Source organism: Tasmannia lanceolata, unplaced genomic scaffold (genome assembly GCF_043159265.1).
Source record: "Tasmannia lanceolata isolate RefF3 unplaced genomic scaffold, GAP_Taslan_0.1 ptg000008l, whole genome shotgun sequence".
Lineage (NCBI taxonomy): Eukaryota > Viridiplantae > Streptophyta > Magnoliopsida > Canellales > Winteraceae > Tasmannia > Tasmannia lanceolata.
The window spans coordinates 4,473,199-4,493,004 of NW_027518685.1; the positions used below are offsets into that span (position 1 = coordinate 4,473,199).

General features: G+C 39.9%; 1 protein-coding gene across 1 annotated transcript; it reads right to left on the minus strand.

Moving 5' to 3' along the window:
- Nucleotides 1-871: 871 nt before the first annotated feature.
- LOC143884022 (autophagy-related protein 18f-like) lies at nt 872-19,151 on the minus strand. The gene is made up of 8 exons (XM_077387378.1): nt 18,362-19,151; nt 15,810-16,274; nt 14,602-15,033; nt 13,638-13,874; nt 12,701-13,534; nt 12,271-12,437; nt 1,475-1,929; nt 872-1,288 (listed from the first exon to the last, which is right to left on the minus strand). The coding sequence occupies exons 1-7, from the start codon at nt 18,644-18,646 to the stop codon at nt 1,476-1,478; spliced, it is 2,874 nt and encodes a 957-aa protein (XP_077243493.1). The 5' UTR covers nt 18,647-19,151; the 3' UTR covers nt 872-1,288; nt 1,475.
- Nucleotides 19,152-19,806: the final 655 nt, after the last annotated feature.

Consider the following 19,806-nt stretch of genomic DNA (forward strand, 5'->3'; position numbering starts at 1 on the left):
CTTGTTTGTTTAAAGAAGTCTAAGGATTGATTTACAATGATTTTACTTAAACACAATATTTATGCCTTTTTCTTATTTTTCATTATTTCTTCTATGTTTGCTAGAGTGACATAATCAACAACTCTAAAAGAAAATCTAGCAAAAACAAGATAATTACTTAGGACTCTAGCTTGAACTAAGCTAAGCTATTCCTATGGGTCAATGAGGGTACTAAATGAATGAACAAATCTAGCTTGAACTAAACTAAGCTAAGCTATATCAAACACTTAGACCAATGTAGACTATCATAACAATATAAGAGAATACAATATATTATGCACTATGACATGAGTTCCAAAAAATACATGGTAAAAAACGGAAACACAAAAAAATACACATTTAAAATTTTGTTATTTACAAACAATAGAGAAGGTAAAGTTGGAAAGTTGGCCAAAAAAACACATTTACATGTAAAACACATTTTAACCTTTACAATATAAAAAAACGGAGTTTTATTGTAAAAGTTTTAAATGGCAAACCTAAAAAAGTTTTTTTCTTATTGTAGCTCAGTTATTTTTTAGAGGAATTACTGTAAAAATTCTCATGAGATTTTCCACAATGTACTGTGGTTTGTAAAAAATAGTCAGCTGCTGACTTACCTCTGTGTATGAGAGAGAGAAGGCACTAGCTCTTTTAAGCATCTTATCATGACAAGAGATGAGTGAAAGATGGCCTTATACGACTTAAGTTTTCTAAAATAACGAGATTTTGTGGTGCAATAAACAGCAGCAATGTTCAAAACAAATCTACTTTTCATGTTTACAACAGCAGCAATGCTCTCATCAAAACCACTGAAATGCTGATCAATTCAAGTATATTCTTCAGTAAGAAATGCAGAAGAGCAAAGACTAAATTTATTAATTAGGAAAGAAGACAAATGCAGACGAATCTGAGGACCCATTTGGTCTCACTCCATTCCTATCCCAAACATAACTGGCATAGTGCAGCCACCCAGTAAATGGGCTCTATACAGAGTGTGAAACATAGGCACTGTTGTGTTGTTATTATTTACATATTACAATCAATTATTCAAAGTATATTCAAGAATCTGTTACTTACAGGGTCACCAGAAAAGGAATCCAAGCACCATAATATCCACAATTCCGCTTCACAGTGAACCCCTCCTCTCTCTATATTACGAGCCCATCACATTAAGATAGAAACACTGGTTAAAAAGACTCCTGTGAGAATAAAAGAATAGTTGCACACTTGAGGAAGATACATACGAAAACGTCAAACCCATCATCACCTGTGCCGTCATTTACAAAACATCACCACCTTTCAGATTCCAACCCATATATGAGAACAATAGAAGTACTCTAAAGTCCGACAGAAACTAGGTGAAAAAAGAGAGGAAAAAACTAGGTGACAGATAAGTGTAACGAAACAAGTATGACATGCCTGTGATATGTTGAACTATGAATCAAAGGGTTACCTTAATCTGGGTCATTATCACCATCCTCAAAGTGGGTCTCCATCTTTGGGCTCTCTCTGTTATTTACAAACTCGAGCTGGGCCTCCATCTTTGGGCTCTCTCTGTTATTTACAAACTCGAGCAGGGCCTCCATCTTTGGGCCCTCTCTGTTATTTACAAACTCGAGCGGGGCCTCCATCTTTGGGGTCGCTCTGTTATTTACAAACTTGACTGGAGTCTTCAATTTTGGGCTGTCCACATTATTTACATAGCCCTTAGCCGATTCCATAGATGCTTGAAGTCCACTCCAACCGTTTTCACTAATGCCATTGTGAAGCTCGGCCACCACTGTAGAACCTTCTGACATCACATCAAGAGAGCTACAGCTGCTCCGGCGCGAAAGCCTCCCGTCTTCTGACAGTCCGGACTTCTGATGCAGCATCACCCCATTCCAATTGCTATCTAAAGCAGATACCCTGAATTAAAATGAAAGGGTTCAGAAAATGCACTTACACATGGTTGAAACAGTAGAAAAACAGAGTAAATGCAAATTGTTATTGAAGGGTTGAACTTTGTGCCCTCGAGGTTAGGACGCAAGTTCCACAAAAGTTGAGTTATAAGTTTCCATCCTACCTTATCCACCAACTCGTAAGAACAGGATAAAAAAATGAAGCTAGTACTAATTCCTAAAGCAAATTTCTGCATGCTTTGCACATTACATGAATAGGTCTAGTGACATCACATTGAGAGGGATTGGGCCTGTATCTCGATTGGTCGAGGCTTCATATCTAAATCATGAGATGCTTGGTTCAATCACCGCACCTACCAAAAAAGGACATTCACATCGATTGGACCCTAGACTGTAGTACCTAGTACCTAGTTTATTCAAACGACTGATTCATAATTAGGTAGCCATTCTTCTGCAAAGATTGATGGATGTCCAAATTATCCAAAGGGGCGGATATATCACTTCCCTTATTATTTTGGTTACAAGTGGTCAACTAAATCTCCGTAAGGGTATTTTGGTCATTGGATAATTTATGTATGTTAGAAATGGATGGTTAGAAGAGGAAGAAGAAGAGGAATGGAGAGATGGAGAGTCTCCACTGGGGAGCTCCTCATGTAAATGACGTATATATATATATGTCCCAAGTAGGGCATCCAATGTACAATGACTACAATACCCCTAATCTACAAGTAATGACTAAACTACCCGAAATACAAGTTATTCAACACTCCCCCTCAAGCTGGAAAGTATATGCTATGGAACTCCAGCTTGGTACAAAGAATACTACAACAACTACTACAAATAATAAAAAGTACATAATCTCAAACAAACATCCAGCTTGGTATAACACTCCTCAACCTGATGTGGTAAATACATAATGAAAACATAACAAAAAGACAGCAACGGCCAAAAGTACAGTAGCGAGATCTAGGGGTGGACATGGTTCGGTTCGGTTCGGTTTTGGGGTATACCCAGAACCGAACCATATATAATCGGTTCCCTGAAATTGGAACCAGAACCGAACCATATATGTTTGGAACCAAACCGAACCAGAACATATATGGTTCTGGTTCGGTTCTGGGTTTACCCAACCTTCACCAAATGTAGATATTTTGCCTAATTGTATTTATAATCGGTTCGGTCCTGTTTATATATGAACTACAAACACTAACATGCACGAATTTGGAATAATCAGGCACAAATTTGCACAAATTTGAGTAATGCAAAAATTATATATGACCTACAAACATGCACAAATTTGGAATAATCAAGCACAAATTTGGGGGGTGAATTAAAATTTTAAAGTCAAAGCGATGAGGCATTGGGTTTTAAGGTGAGGGTCGGTTCTCGGTTCAATTTTCGGTTCCGGGATCCCAAACCCAGAACCGAACCGAATTTCCATCGGTTCCAGGATATCAGAACCGGAACCGAACCATATAAATATGGAACCGAACAGAACCGAACCATATGTGCTGGTTCGGTTCGGTTCCTCGGTTCAAACCGGAACCATGTCCACCCCTAGCGAGATCGACGGACATAAAAAATGGAGCAGCTCCCCTTGAATCAACGAGAAGACGAGAGCGATCAAAAATAGGGCCTCCCCTTGAATGAGATCCCGACAAATACATCTGCAAACCACGAATGATCGAACGGTGACACCTCGGCAAGGAAATAGCAGTGATCGATCGAGCAAAATAGGCATACCAAAGGTACGCACATGAGAAACGGCGAAGCACCACCAGTAGGGACACAAGCGAAGCAGCACTACGCCAATAGAAGATAACAACAGATGAAGAAACTATTGGAGACAAAGTTGACGGGGAAACCGTTGCCTAAAGATAAAAAGAAGAGAAAGATGATAACTAACGATGGGGAAACCGTCGACTGAAGATAAGAAGAAGAAAGGTCAATGGGGAAACCGTCGCCTGAACAAAGCCGACCAACGGTGGGGAAACCACCGCCCGAAAATAAGGTCGACGGAAAAACGAAGTCGTCGCCTGTAAGAGAGCTGACCAACAATGGGGCACCATCACCCGGAAAAGAGAGGTCGAAGGGAAAAATGAAGTCGTCGCCTGTAAGAGAGCCGGCCAACGATAAGGACACCATCACCCGGAAGAGAAGGTCGACGGGGAAACGAAGCCACCGCTTGTAAGAGAGAGCCGACGGGAAAACAATATACAGACAATCTTGTTGTCATGAGTAAAAGTGAATGAGAAATTAGATCTAACCTCTCCCATATGAATTATATGTCTCTTCCTCTTTCAATCTCATCATTAGACTAAACATGGTAGCTGATCTTCGTGATAGAGGTACTCTCTCATTGTTTTTCCTCTCAGAGCTGCCTTAGCTACACCCGACCTTGCTAGGCTATCCACCACACTATTGGCGGACCTTCTAATATTCCAAAATGTGATCGACGACCTGGGTCTCAACGAACAAATGAGCAAATCCCCATGGGGAAGAGAAAGCTTTTACGCCAACGAATGACATCGAGGGAATCTCCTTCCACAATCACCCTATCCAAACAATCCTTTTTCCGGGGCATTTTATTCCCTAGTGGGCTGCTCGGACCTCCACCTCACTAGAATCAGTGACCCCAATAGACCCTGCAAATGCCCAAATGACCTCTCTTCTTGAATCCCTAAGAACACCTCCAATTCATGTCGGTCCTTGACTTACCCAGACTGGAGCCGTCAAAGTTTAACTTTAGGAGACCCTAGTCAGGCAGTTCCCAATGCAGCAAGACGACTAACCTTTGATCTACACTAATGCACATCTCCTTCCATCCCTCCCTAGGGCGAATGTGGGAACAAACCTGAAGTAGGGAATAATCCTTACCCAAGATATTGTGAGAGCGATCACCTTCACAAAAAGGAATGCAAAGGATTTTACAACTCCATCAAAGACTAGCATTTCTCTCTTTCCATAGCACCCACAAAGTGGCTAGAAGAGAGACATTCCACGGGATTTTGCCTTTTATCTTCCATGGGACTGCTGACCATCCCTCCAGTAGGTCTGAAAGATTGGAAGGGAAAACCAAAGCAATCCCAAATCTCTTTAAGATGCCACTTGATACCTCCCTCCCTACTTTGCAATGGATGAAGATGTGGTCGATGAATTCCCCAGCCACTATGCATAATCTAAGATTCTACTCCAGATTCAAAATCTCCAGGTCATCGGTACGAATAGCTTGCAAGCTTGATTGAGAGAATCAATCACAAATGATTGGCAAATTGACCTAAAGTCTCAACCTAATCAACCAAGCCAAAACACAAATTGAGATACTCTACAATTGAAAAGAGATCCTCAATGTCAATTTTAACAGAAACTCTCATGATTCGACCTTGATGTGTCAGAGCATGCTATTGTACACCATCACTTCAATGGATTCCTCTAGGCTGTGAAGCACGGGTGCTTCAAAATGCCTAAAGTACCCGTACCGGGTGCGTATCCGACACGGGTGCGCTCAGGTGCGTCCCGGGTGCGTGTCGGGTGCGCACCCGATTTTTTTAAAAAAAAATTTCCAATTTTACGGTCGGGTGCGGTTGGGGTGCGCACCCCGACGCACCCGACACGTTTTTAAGTGTTTTAAAAAATAAAAATAAAAACAAAAGGCTGGCAATAGCAATTTGGGGGGGGGGGGGGGGGTTTAAGTTATATAAAAGGGTTTTATTAAAACCCAAAACCCAAACTCACGACTCTCTCCCTCACTCTCTCTCTCGTCTCTCATCTCCGTCTGCAACTCTCTCTCTCGTCTCTCATCTCCGTCTGCAACACTCTCTCTCTCTCTCTCTCTCTCTCTCTCTCTCTCTCTCTCTCTCTCTCTCTCTCTGCAACTCTCCGTGAGAGATCTCTCTCGGCCCGGGCATCTCTCATTTTCTCCTCTCCCTCTCGGTTTCTCCTCTCTCTACCTGCAACTACTACCGCCGCCTCCGCCTCCGCCTCCGCCTCCGCCTCCGCCACCGTCTGTCGTCGGAGCCCTAACCTAACCCTACAAAGGTACTCTCTCTCTCTACTTCTCTCCTCTTTCTTTTTTTATTATTATCTCTACTCTCTTTTTCTCTCTCTTTTATTTTTATTTGTGATTTGCATTATTTTATTTGTGATTTGCCCTAAAAAATAGCCTAAAGCCCTAACCGATTGTGAGTCACATAAAAATCAATTTGGAGCTCACAATCGGTTGGCATAATCTTAAAATGGAATGTGATTTTGAAGCCCTAAACTGATTTTCAGTTTGGAGGTCACAATTGGGATTTAGGGCTTTGGGGCCTAAAGCCCTAAATCCCAAATTTCCAATTGTGAGCTTTCAGGCCATGTTAATTTGAGATTGTGACATTCAATTGGAAGCCCTTTAGGGCTCAATTAGAGAGGTTAGGTCATTAGGGCTTTAGCCTTTAGCCCTTTACCCTTTATGGCCATGTTAATTTAAGATTGTGAGTTGTGACAATCGATTGGGAGCCCAAAACTGATTTTAGGAGTAAAAAATTATGTTTAATTTTGACCTCCAAAATCTGTTTTGGGCTCAATTAGAGGGGTTAGGTCGTTAGGGCTTTAGCCTTTACCCTTTAGGGCCATGTTAATTTAAGATTGTGACAATCGATTGGGAGCCCAAAACTGATTTTAGGAGTCAAAAATTATGTTTAATTTTGACCCCCAAAATCCGTTTTGGGCTCAATTAGAGGCCTTTACCCTTTAGAGCCATGTTAATTTAAGATTGTGACAATCGATTGGGAGCCCAAAACTGATTTTAGGAGTCAAAAATTATGTTTAATTTTGACCCCCAAAATCTGTTTTGGGCTCAATTAGAGGCCTTTACCCTTTAAGGCCATGTTAATTTAAGATTGTGACAATCGATTGGGAGCCCAAAACTGATTTTAGGAGTCAAAAATTATGTTTAATTTTGACTCCCAAAACTAAATTTGTGTTTGTTCTTTTAATAGAATGTCTTCATCCAGGGCTAGTAGCGCCGCCCAAGCCACAAATGCACCACCTTCTACTTCTACTGATGAAGACCTCTTGAAGCCCTTATGAAGGTATGCCACTAGATTTGATAAAGATCCTAAGGGTGGAGGGAATGTGAGATGGGAATGTAATTTTTGTCATAAGAGTTGGAATAGCTCCTACACAAGGGTTAGAGCGCACTTGTTGAAGGTATCAGGACAAGGAATCGGAGCGTGTCCTAAGATGAAAGCAAATGACCTTCTCGGAATGCAAAGGTTGGAGGAAGAATGCAAGGAGGCTATGAAGCAAAATGCTCCCAAGAGAGTGCAATTGCCGCCATCATCAAGTAGTGGATCATTGAGTTGCCTAAGTAGTATGTTTGTCCCTCCAAGTTTTGATCTAAAGAGGAGGAAGACAAGTGGTCCAAGTGGAAGTATGAGCGCTATTGAAAAGGCATTTAACATGGCGCCCCGCGATCAAGTACATGGTGAGATTGCTCGGATGTTTTACTCCGGTGGCTTGCCATTTCACCTAGCAAGGAACCCACACTATGCGAGTTCATACTCTTGTGCGGCCAACAATCAAATTTCCGGTTATTTGCCTCCGGGGTACAACTTGCTAAGAACGACTCTACTACAAAAAGAGAGGGCAAATGTTGATAGGTTGTTGCAACCCCTTAGAGAGACATGGAAGGATAAAGGGGTGAGCATTGTTAGTGATGGATGGAGTGACTCACAAAGGCGGCCTCTCATTAACTTTATGGCGGTAACCGAGGGTAGGCCTATGTTTCTCAAGGCGGTAGATTGTTCGGGGGAGACAAAGGACGAAAATTTCATTGCCAACTTGTTGAAGGAGGTAATTATGGAAGTTGGGCATGAAAATGTTGTCCAGGTAATACAACACCGCAAATTGCAAGGCAGCCGGGCAACTTATTGAGGCACAGTTTCCTTCCATCTTTTGGACCCCATGTGTGGTGCACACCCTCAACCTTGCTTTGAAGAACATATGTGCGGCGAAGAATGTGGAAGCAAATCAAGTTACATATGACGAATGCAGTTGGATAACGGATGTTTCGGGAGATGCTAGCATCATTAAAATTTTCATAATGAATCATTCCATGAGACTAGCCATATTCAACGAGTTCAACACTTTGAAGTTGCTTGCCGTGGCGGAGACTCGATTTGCGAGTGTTATTGTTATGCTTAAGAGATTGAAACTCTTAAAGCAAGGTCTTCAAGCAATGGTTATTAGCGACAAATGGACTTGTTATAGGGAGGATGACATGGGAAAATCGAGGTTTGTAAAAGAGAAGGTGTTAGATGACGTATGGTGGGATTCTATCGACTACATACTCGCATTTACATCCCTCATCTATGACATGCTTAGAGACTGTGACACGGATACGCCTTGCCTTCACTTGGTTTATGATTTGTGGGATACCATGATAGAGAAAGTAAGGGCGGCAATATATAGGAAGGAAGGAAAGAGGAAAGAAGAGGAGTCCAAATTTTTTGACGTGGTGCACGAGATTCTTGTTGCTCGTTGGAACAAGAGCAACACTCCACTTCATTGCTTGGCTCATTCATTGAATCCAAGGTTAGGTGACTTTAAATTTATTTGGATTATTAGTTCGTTATGTTTATTTTCAAGTTCTAACTTTTGACTTGAAATTTGAAGCTAAATTAGTTTTTTCTTTCTTAAAGGTATTATAGTGAGCAATGGCTTAGTGAAGATTCAAGTAGGGTGCCTCCACATAAGGATGCAGAAATTTATACTGAGAGGATGAAGTGCTTCAAGAGGTACTTCACCAATTCCTCGGACCGCACAAGAGCTAATGTGGAGTTCGCGCAATTCTCCATGAAGTCCGGATTATTCAATGATGTTGATTCCATCAATGAACGGTTAACTATCAAGCCTCATGAGTGGTGGGCCATCCATGGTACATGTGCCCCTATGCTTCAAAGCATAGCTTTGAAGATTCTTATGCAACCTTCATCGTCATCTTGTGCCGAGAGGAATTGGAGCACTTACTCTTTTGTGCATTCTCTCAAGAGGAACAAGATGACTCCACAACGAGCTGAAGATTTGGTTTTCGTTCATAGCAATCTTCGGCTTCTCTCAAGACAAACTCCACAATATAAGCAAGGAGAGACAAAGATGTGGGACATAGGTGGAGATACATTTGATTCCTTCGAGGATGTAGGGGTACTTGAAGTTGCTAGTCTTTCTTTGGATGAGCCGGAGTTGGAGTCCATTGTTTTTACCGACGACGTAGAGGACGATGTTGTCGATATTGGAGCTGAAGCCTGAAGCGACTGACTTCTAGGATTGATGATGCATTGATGCTTTATGTTATTTTGGTGTTTTAATGATGAACTTAATCACGTATGAAATGAAGAGTAATAGTAGAATTTTCCATTTTGGTGAATGGTGATGTTATTGTTATTTGATTGCTTTCCTATTTTTTTTTTTAAATTTTAATAAAAATTATTATTATATTCAACGCACCCGAACGCACCCGCACCCAAGTTTTTTGGAAAATCACGTACCCGCGTACCCGTGTCGTGTCGCACCCGCACCCCGCACCTGCACCCGTGCTTCATAGCCTCTAGGCCCAATTGTAGAAGAATAGCTTAAAGGGCCATACCATTTCATTTTGATCACGATACGTACAGGGAAGTTCTATCAGCTAATTAAGTCTTGCAGCTTTGATGGAGCAAGCAAAGGTATCCTTGGACTGTTTGGAGCTTATAATGATCAATGATGTAAACACGAGAACGAGTGATGTGTCAGACAACCCAGAGTGTCTTAACCCAATTTTTTTTCTTCTATTTTCTTTTTTTGTGATACTTTGAAACATTGTCACAAAACTCAGACTCGGACAAGAACTCGGCCAAAGTAAAAAGGGAGTCGACTCGTGTGAGCCAATGATTAACGCATTCATAATGCGGGCGTATCAAAGGAATTAGAAATAAATTGGTAAGGAAAATGCAGAATCGGACAAGAATTCAACCGAAGTAAAAGACATCGAATCGAGTAACGAAGCTCAAGCAAGACAAGCACACCTAGTAAGCCTTTCTATTACATTGCCCAACTTAGAGCTTTAAAACCCAATAGAGCTAAGAAGTAAACAGTCTTATTACCCAACTTACCTACTTGCGGACCAACAATCCATAGTAGAAGGATGGCTCATCAATCGAAAATGGAGTGGAGAAGCTGGGGTGGAGAGTAGCTTCTTGAAGTGAATTTTAAACCAGTGCTTTGAGACGATAAAACATACTATAAGCAACAAAACCAACCAGAGGCATCTATATCAATACTAAAATAAAAATCAATAACAAATGACAAATCAAAGAGAGAGAGAGGGAGGGAGGGAGGGGGAGAGAGAGAGGGAGAGAGAGAGGTTAGGGTTTCAAAGACATGATCTAGAAGCGCAAAAAAACAAGAATGGAGAAGGGTTCTCATCTTCTCCTCTTCCCCTTTTGTTTAGTTTCTTCTTCTACTCTTCCTCACATTCAATATTGAAGCTTAGGTGGATTTTTTGTCTACAGCGTTCCTATATTGCCCATTTGAGGGGAATGAAAAAAAAGGGTTCTTAGGATTAGAGTTTCATTGCTTCATGTGTGACTTTCTGGCTTGTTTTTTTCTTTTTTGGAATTGTAAACATAACGTGTTCCATCACCTGTGTGACTTTTTGGTTTAGTGTCAACTTCTCATAAAGTAGTTTTTTGTTTACGTTTAAAGTGCCAACATGGGAAGCCACCACATGTGATGTGTCAAAGATGTGTTTTAGACAGCTACACTTGTATATTGTGTCTTCCCAAATCTGTAACTGTGCTTGTGGTAGGAATGTAATCCTCTTCCAACATACATTTTTTTAATTTTGAATGGCATCTCTTCCTACATACATGTATATCCAAATCAATATTTCAAAAATCAGAAGATTCAAACATATTCTCCAAGGAACAAATCTACGTGTTCATTATAAGGTAGACTTCAAGGCTCTCAAATTGATTGCAGTTTTTCAATGACTTGGCATCATGCGCTTCCGATGTCGCTATCCACCCAATGTTAAGAACTCGGGTAATTTTCATTTGTATTGATGCTCATTCCACTCGAGAAAGAAAAATTATGATAACATTGTATGCTTATGGGTTGGTTTCTTGCCCTTTCCATTAAAAAAAAAAACATTGTATGCTTAGGGTTCAAACTCTGCAACTTGATCATCTAACTTAAATTGGTATAATACATTTGTCAAGAGACAGAAACCTAATAAATGGTTCCTATGAAAAACACAGATGGATTTCGGAAGGGAATCATTGTAGGTGCTCAAGACTGTATCAAAAGCACGAATTTATTGGTTTAGTGCTAATGTATCTAAGTCAAAATTATCTCAAATGAATGAAATAAAACATCTTTGCAGCGATCGAGGAACAAATCCATACTGTGGTTTGTCTAAGAAGAAACCAAACAAATAATACCAGACTACATGAAAAGCAGAGGAGCAAACTCTTAATCTCTGATAGAAATTGATTAGTTTCTCTTTGCCAGCACAAGTTGTTAACCTCATCAATGAAGGGGAAAACCATAATATGAACAATTAAAAATATCATCTCAGCACATACCAAGTGAAGTGACAAGCATAATAGAATCGCAGAGAAAAGATACTCGAAGCAAATCAAGGCACCTCCAAACAAACAAGTTGAAAAATCTAGTTAAAAATTAAAAATAACTACATCCAAGGGTAACAGGTTATCTGTGTATCCCACAATTCATATCACAGTGGAATCGTGTACCAGTGTTTCCAAACGTGGATGTGGGCCAAAATACAGCCAAAGCAAATCCTAGTCAACTCGGCAAGGCGCAATCAAGTACTTGGTTGATGCGGACAAGTACTCGGCTGACGCAGCCAAGTACACAGTTGATGCGGTCATAACTCTGGAGAGTCAAAGGAGATTTGATTAAATTCGTAGGACAAAACGCGGACTCAGACAAGAACATGGCCAAGGTGAAAGGGAGTCGACTCGGAAGTGTTGAAGATGGCGCGAAGGACATTTGAAAGTATGCCATGTACTATAATGATCAACTTACGGATCCAAATATTATTATTGCAACTTGGCATTCAAGTTAACAAGCAATTTTTTAACTCTTAATTATCTACTGCTGGAAATTTTAGAGGAGGTTATTCTTATGATCCCGGACAGTTAAAATAATGACTCGACATGTAACATGGATATATGCAGAGCTTAAATGAGCCAAGCTCAGAACCTCATACAGTTTTAGGTCTGACATTAACCAGCATGACAACAAAAAGAAAGAGCATAATAATAAGATGAAAACAGGATGCAGATAAAGGAATGGAACGCACCTTGACTGCTGGAATTTTGGAGTTTGAAGATAGTCAAAGACTGGTACCAGATCTTTTGACCTAGCTTCAATCATGCGTGTGGGTACTGTTTCTATTTCACTTTCCCCACCCAAAACATCTTCACTGTCTGTTTTGATGCCATCCATCACCATCACATGAAAGTATACCTGGAAAGTAATTTAAAAATATTAAAGATAAAGTACATCATGTGAAAGCAACTACTAACATTTCTTTTAGAGTAATGCTAGGGAAACCGGTTTTAAGACCAACCAGGAGACCAGGCAAATCAGTTTTTGCCACAGCATCAACAACCGCCTTCCTTCAACGGAAAAATCATTTTTGAGTACACATGGCAAGTGTTGATTGTTAGGTTCCAAACTTGGTCTTACGCTCAGAAACCATATCATTTTCCTTTCTTTTATAAAATTACCTCGGATTTTGCCCATAATGGGACACGAGCTGGATACATCTGCAACTCAGCCTCAGAAATATACAAGTGATGTTTCTCCTCAGCTCTATGCTTCACGTTTCTAACCAGTCCACTATCACTAGGATAAATGCTAGTCCCCTTTCTTATCCCTTTTGGAAAATGTTTATTTCTATCACCATTAGAATGCTCACCATAAATGTCCATATTATCTTCCCATTCTCTTCTGTTCTGCCTCTGACAAACATCCCATTTCTGAACTGCCTCAACAACTAAGCTCCCATCATTATCTTGACTTGATTCATAAGAAATAGTATTTAACCCAGAAACACCAGTCCCAATATCTGCCCCAGTAGAGAGACGCAACACATACTGTATCACACTGCCAGAAGGAGAAAACACCAGAAGGTGCTGCTTTGTCCTTAATGAGTTGGTATCTGGATAAACATTGTTGCCCTTGCAATTATGGAAAGAGGACGCAATAGCCCCAGAAAGGGAACCTACCCTACCTGTTGCAGCCGCAGCTGCGCCACTTACGGTGCCTCTCCAACCATTATTCCCGTTCCTTATTCTGCTCACAACTGATAGTGTGACCGGGTGACCAGAAGGATAAAGACCATGTTGATTGGACTTTGATGAACCAGTGGTAGGCGGCCAACGAACAGTTGGCTTAGTTGTCAGGCCCAACCCACTGTTGCCATTGGCAAAATTAGAATCACTACCGTGAAGGTTTGCGGTCCCACCTTGAGGGGATACTGCAAATAAATGACTTGTTCCCCTAGAGGAACTAATCATAATCCATTGGCTGTCGTCACTAAAACTAATGTCCTGTATAACCTGATAAACATGAAAAAACAAGTGACATAAAAACAATAAAAGCTTCGTTAGCATACACTCAAGGCGGAGAGGAAACAAAGCAAGAATCACTAAGTGCATCTACCGCATTTGTTAAGCCACGTTGCAGCCTATAAAGATGCACATAAGAACCAGTTGCTTCAAATCCAGATGAAATCCCAAGGGGAGAAGGCATAATCCGAAAAACATTAATGTTGTGACCTTGAACCGATGCAGTCACTAATAGGGTTCCACTAGGATCAAAGCATAATGCTGAAATAGGACTTCTATGAGCCCTAAACTGAGCAACAACAGATTTGCTAACAATGTCTCTGACTATGACCTGTAAAAAGGAAGAGAAAGACTGATAATTACATCGTTGCTAACAAAGAAACTACACAATAAGATAGTAAGGTAAAGAACAGTGAAAAAAATCAAGCATGTAAAAGTAAATAATAAGAAGCACATTAGCGTTCTTTATGTAGATGTGAAACCAAAATCTTCTCGCTTCATAACAAGAAGGCTTGAACCTAAACTTGGACCATAACAGCATGTTGTGTCAAAACCAATAAATTGATATGAGAGACATTATAAGTGTATTAATTTGCCTAGCAGTCTAGCAATGAGGAATACCTATGTTGCATCAATAAGGATACGGGTGTCTCAGTTCTCAAGTATTATTATTTTTACATAATAACATGATTATAACAAGAATATATTGAAAATTTTAATAGGTTAAATAGACACTATATTTTATTTCCATTTAAGAAACTTACAATTACGATGGGTGAAACTCAAAACGTGTGGTAATTATAAATGTGAGGTACTTGTATTCGGGAAAAAAATCAGGAAAAAGAGATCTAGAAGTGTCACAAAGAATCCTGAAGTATTGGAATCCAAGACGTGTCCGACATGGATTCTTCGCCCATTTAGAAGAATCCATGTAACATAGGGTAAAACGAAAGAAATGTTTTTTTTTATAATTATAATAGAACTTACAAAGTAAAGTGACATGTGAATACATCCTCCGCTACACATATATAACAGCAAACTAAAAACATACTACATACCATTCCAGCATTTTCTGTGTCAGGAACATATCCATTACTGGTCCCATTTGTCTTAAAACCAGGAGTCCCAGATCTTATAGAATTATTGCAATCAGGTAAAAGCTCTGAGCAGTACTTAGACAACTTCTTGTATCCCATATCTCCAAGCGTCACGATACCGGCAGCAAATTGCTTGCTCGACTCTTTCGCATAGTGTGCAACCAGGCTCCCATTCGCCGGAGAAACGGATGAATTTGTAGCGGGAGTAAAATGCTGTGGACTGACACGGCCAGTATTTGAAATTGCAACTGGACTTCCTGTGTAAGCCAACCACCTGGGGCCCACTGCAAGTGGTCCACAGCCAATACCTCCAGAACCAAGGCACCCTGACACTATAGGATAAGTAAGAATGGTATATTCTCTCTCCAGTGTTGCAGCATCAAAGCAATGTATCTGCAATAGTAATCACATTTGTCAAGCTCTGACTGTGAAGAAACACGTATGGAAGACATACACACAACCAAGATTTTAAATTTCGATTTCGGTTTCGGTCGCCACGGAAATGGAAACATTTCGGTTTCGGTGGAAATCTTGTAAAATCATGGAAAAGCATTGAAACATATGCAAATGATGAAAGCATTTAATCTTTTAAAAAATGTGCAAATGATGAAATTTCAAGATGAAACTTTGGGAAATGCTAGAATAAACACTAGTACAAACTTAGAAATCATCATATAAGCAACAAAACCATCCACAATGGCTGAATCACATCGTACACCTAGTGACATGCGTTGTTGCACATGTCTAAAATAGTAAAGTCAAAAGTCAATAAAAAAGCACAGTGTAAAGAAGTATAAGAAAGTCCAATGACCAGTCTCCCCTCGAAGAACCCCAATTTTATGCCAATAGACTCAATACAACATAGAGTTACGAGGTATTATTGGTCCCATGCCGATCTGACATCCCATGCACAAGATACAGTTACTCTGTTGTGAAGTTCAATGATGTTGCCTACCTAATATCATTCTCTGCATTAATTAAATGAAATGCAAATAATAACATATTTCCATTTTTTCTTGTTCCGATCATTTCGGTCGAATTTCGGTTAAAATTTCGGGAAAAGAATGACATAAAAGGAAATTACATAAATTTCGTTTCGGTAAGGATGGAAATGGAAACATTTCGGTCATTTCCAAGGAATTTAAAACCATGCACAAAACTACACAAACCTGAGCTGCTTGAGAAATAGCCACAACACGAGGGCTGCACCTTACTGAGTACACAGCTGTCCTGAACTTCAGGACATGCACATAAGAGTGCGACCTCAACGAATAAAAGCGGACAACTGTAGGCATTAAATGTCCATTTTCCGGCTCGTGGCAATTAGTGGAACTCCCATTGCATGGAGATTCAAACCTATCTTGAATATTATCACCACCAGAAAGAGCTCCAACTCCAGCAACAACCAGCAATGGACGAACATCTGCAAATTTTTCTTCTGATTTCTTTGATGGTAGTGGCTTCTGTTGCATTTGCAAAAAGGAAACAGGGCCATCATGCCTGGATACCAGCTCACGCACATCATCGGCCTCCTCAACATCCCAAACTTGGAAGCCAGATTTGTAACCCAGCAGAAGAACTTGTCGAAGGACATCCCCTTCACATTCTAACTTGTCAAACCCAGCCCATTGCACCTTTATCACACAACAGAAAATAATATAAGCGGATCCACAATCGATGCAACATTGACAGGAGAAAGAATCAAAATAAAGAATATGGACTGACTGCACAAGAAATATCTGACGTGGAACAGCACAAAATGCACGCTAGGGTAATATTTATTGTACACTGAAAAAAAAAAGGGATATCAAACAATGTGGAATGACAATATTGCAACGGACCATACATGACAAGTAGGGATGAGGAAAAGTGAACACTATGATTAATAAAATCACTATACACACCTCTCAAGTAAACCAAGGATTTTACCTAGAGCTCTATCCACGCCTCGTAAGTCAATTAAGGATTTTAACTAGAGTTCAGCAACAAACAAACGAGTGTCGACAATAGATCTCACTGTCAAGGAAACTGTGTAGTACCTTCCCAAATTACAGTACTACATAAGAAAACCATTAGTATCTCAGCCTACATAATTCCAAAAAACGATACAACTCAGCCAGTGATTGCATTGTCAACTGCCACACCATCATAGGAAACCGAGTGAAGTGATCACCTTGTCAACTGGCATGAAACTGTAGACTTAAAATGGCTCTCATTTAAAGAAATTGTCATATACAGTATCTTTAGTAAAGGGCGGCCCGGTGCACGAGGCTCCCGCCATTTTCTTTAATTTAATAAGAAAATGTGTGTAGCATTTACACCTCAGGTGTCACTTGCATGATTCCCCTAATTAAATTGACACACATGTGTGCGGACGATTTGAAACACACAACTCAAATAACTTTCAATAAAGACTCCACCACCCCCCCATGACTTAAAAGACTAACACTTCAAACTAAATAAAACTCATTTAACATGAACAATGAGCCCCATCTTCATAACTCTATGATTCTCCGTGGCATCTTGGATGATATCCCATCATACTCGCCCGCTTGACCCCGCCAAGTATAATGGTATGTGTTAGTAGTGGGAGTTTGTCAAATGTGATCCTCAAGCATGACGCAAATGGCAATCATTTTCAACGAATTAGGTACTTCCAACGTACAAGTACCTTTTGCGCAATCATTTCGCCGGTCCGAAGTAATATAATATTAAGGTGAGCCTTTTGACTTGCACTTTGTACTTTGGCCATCCCCGTAGATAAAAAGCATGTTCATCTCTTGCAGTAGCTTGCTATGTCGTAGTCCTAATACCCGGGGATAAGGGATGACCGTTCTAACAGACAAAATATTTCCAGTGTAGTAAATATGCAAAACAGTCGTATACTCTAATGAGCCCAATCTGAACCTCGCATTCATTTTCAATGTAGAATTTTAGCTTTTAGACCACAGATGGAATAAACAGCATTGTATTTAGGCGCACAACGTTCTTTGATGCTATATGAACTTATGAAGCACATGCTGACTATTCCTAACTACTTTCCTCTTCCGAGCGTGTTGAATAAAGATCTCGCCAACTCTATCCACATGTAACGCATATGAACTAAGCATCGTTAAAAAGCAGCATTATGACAATGGTAACTCTGGTCCACTGCTCTAATTTCGTGCTCTCAGTCAACAATGATTGTTCTGGCACGAACTCCTAACTCCTATCTCATGGACTCCCCCCGAGCCAACTCCCTTTTACCTTCTCCGCATTCTGCGTTTTGCTCTACAGAGTCAATAAAAACTCCTCTGACTCTCCCTAATTATTACCGCGTCAACCGAGCACTTGACCGAATCGTGCCGAATCAACTAGGATTTTCTCCGGCCTTGTTTCGAACTGCATCTGCATTTTTAAACACTGTTCAACAGTGACTTATATGTATCATCCAGGTCAAAATTCCTCAGAAATAAACATCCCCTATCTCTCCCATCCAAGCAATGATTGAATTAAAACAAATATTCGAACAAATAAACATCCCATATCTCTCATGAACAAGATGATTATAATAGTACAATAAATGAAGAAAATTCAAACATAGGCAATCTAAAGACATCTGATACCAATCAATTTGGAAGGAAAAAAAAGAAGACAAAAACAAAAAATCTAACCCAATTCAATCAATTGGAATAAACAAATTAATCGATAAAATAACAAATAAAAAATAGCATAAAATTACCTGATCGCGACCAGAATCGTCCTCTCGATCAGCAATGGAAGAGGCAACAGACGCCCCAGCCGACCTAACTGTTGATGCAACAGTCGAAGCCCCAGACGACACGATCTTCAAATAGCTCGAGATCGCACGCAAAGAACTTGGAAAAAATCCATTACTACGCCCCGATCTCGGAACGCCTCCTTGAAATTTATGCACATCGTTCTTCATCCCCCAAACACCAAACAGAGGGAAAAAAAAAACTGAAAAAGAAAACCCTAATTTTTCAATATATTCTCCTCTGATCATAAACTCCTCAGGCTGTTTCTTTCAGCCTCAGAAGAAACAGCCCTAATTCCTCAATCTCAAGTTCCCAATCTCTCCATCTTGTTTCTCAAACAAAATACAAGAAAACAATAACATAAAAATAGAAAACCCTAGAAATCAACAACTCCAAAAAAGTTTCCTTTTTTCCCTATCTTTCTTGCTCTCGAATTCTTCTCTTCAAACCCTAACAAATCTTACATAAATTCGCAGCTTCTTTCTCCTCCAAAAAATAAAATTAACAGAGGATTTATGCGATGGGAAAAGAGATCTACAAGCAACCGATTTAAGATTGGGAAAAAAAAGAAAAGATTAGTGAAATCTGTGATTTTAGCAATTGCTTGTGATCAGATAATGAAAGGATATGTTTACGTGTTGTTGTCTGGGTCTAGCGCGTCAAAGGAATTCACAGGCGGTATAAGCGGAATTAAGGGGAGAAAGGGGTGTCAAAACCAAAATCTAGGTGTTCTTTTCATTTAGTTGGATTTTCTAAGGAATCCGAGGAGACGGGGTTTTGGAGGGTTGTTTTTACCGCGAGATTTTGGAGATGCATATCTCGCGAGATATACTGGGAATATTCTGGAATAATTATGAACGATACGTAGGGACATTTAAACCTTGGCCTAGAGAATCGGAATAGCATATTTTCATAATGGGTTTTCGTAACCGCCCCTTGAAACCCTTCCGACACATTTGGGTGTTTTTCTTGTAATGGTTGGAGCTAATATTTTAGTCAATAGATTGATAGATGGATTGATAAATGAAATTTGATAATATTTCAAAGCTTTATGAACAAGAGATATCCGAAAGGGAAATGATAAATGCGCCCATTTTCATAACTTGGGACACCCAGCTGCATTGTACGTGGCAATCAAGTCACTTCATTCCTTCAAATGTGAAGTACGTAAGCCCCTTTTTAGTCATATATACACTATAACCAGTCGTTAAGGTGCATTGAATGATGTTTTACACATGTTTTGATATAAAAAAAACGTCTCGAAACGTATGTATTTTTATCAAAAACGTGTGTAAAATGATTGTAAAATATCATTTCTAATGCACCTTAACTAGTGCCCTTAAAACCCTTCTGTCATATTTGGGTGTTTTATTTGTAATGGTTGGAGCTAATATTTAGTCAATGGATT

What these genes read in the sequence shown, in the direction of transcription:
- LOC143884022 (XM_077387378.1), bottom strand. Translation starts at nt 18,646, where the DNA reads ATGATCAGAGGAGAATATATTGAAAAATTAGGGTTTTCTTTTTCAGTT. An exon ending in ACGATTCTGGTCGCGATCAG is followed by an intron (nt 16,275 to 18,361) that starts GTAATTTTATGC and finishes TGTGTGATAAAG; the next exon opens with GTGCAATGGGCTGGGTTTGA. An exon ending in CATTATGGGCAAAATCCGAG is followed by an intron (nt 12,438 to 12,700) that starts GTAATTTTATAA and finishes ATTACTTTCCAG; the next exon opens with GTATACTTTCATGTGATGGT.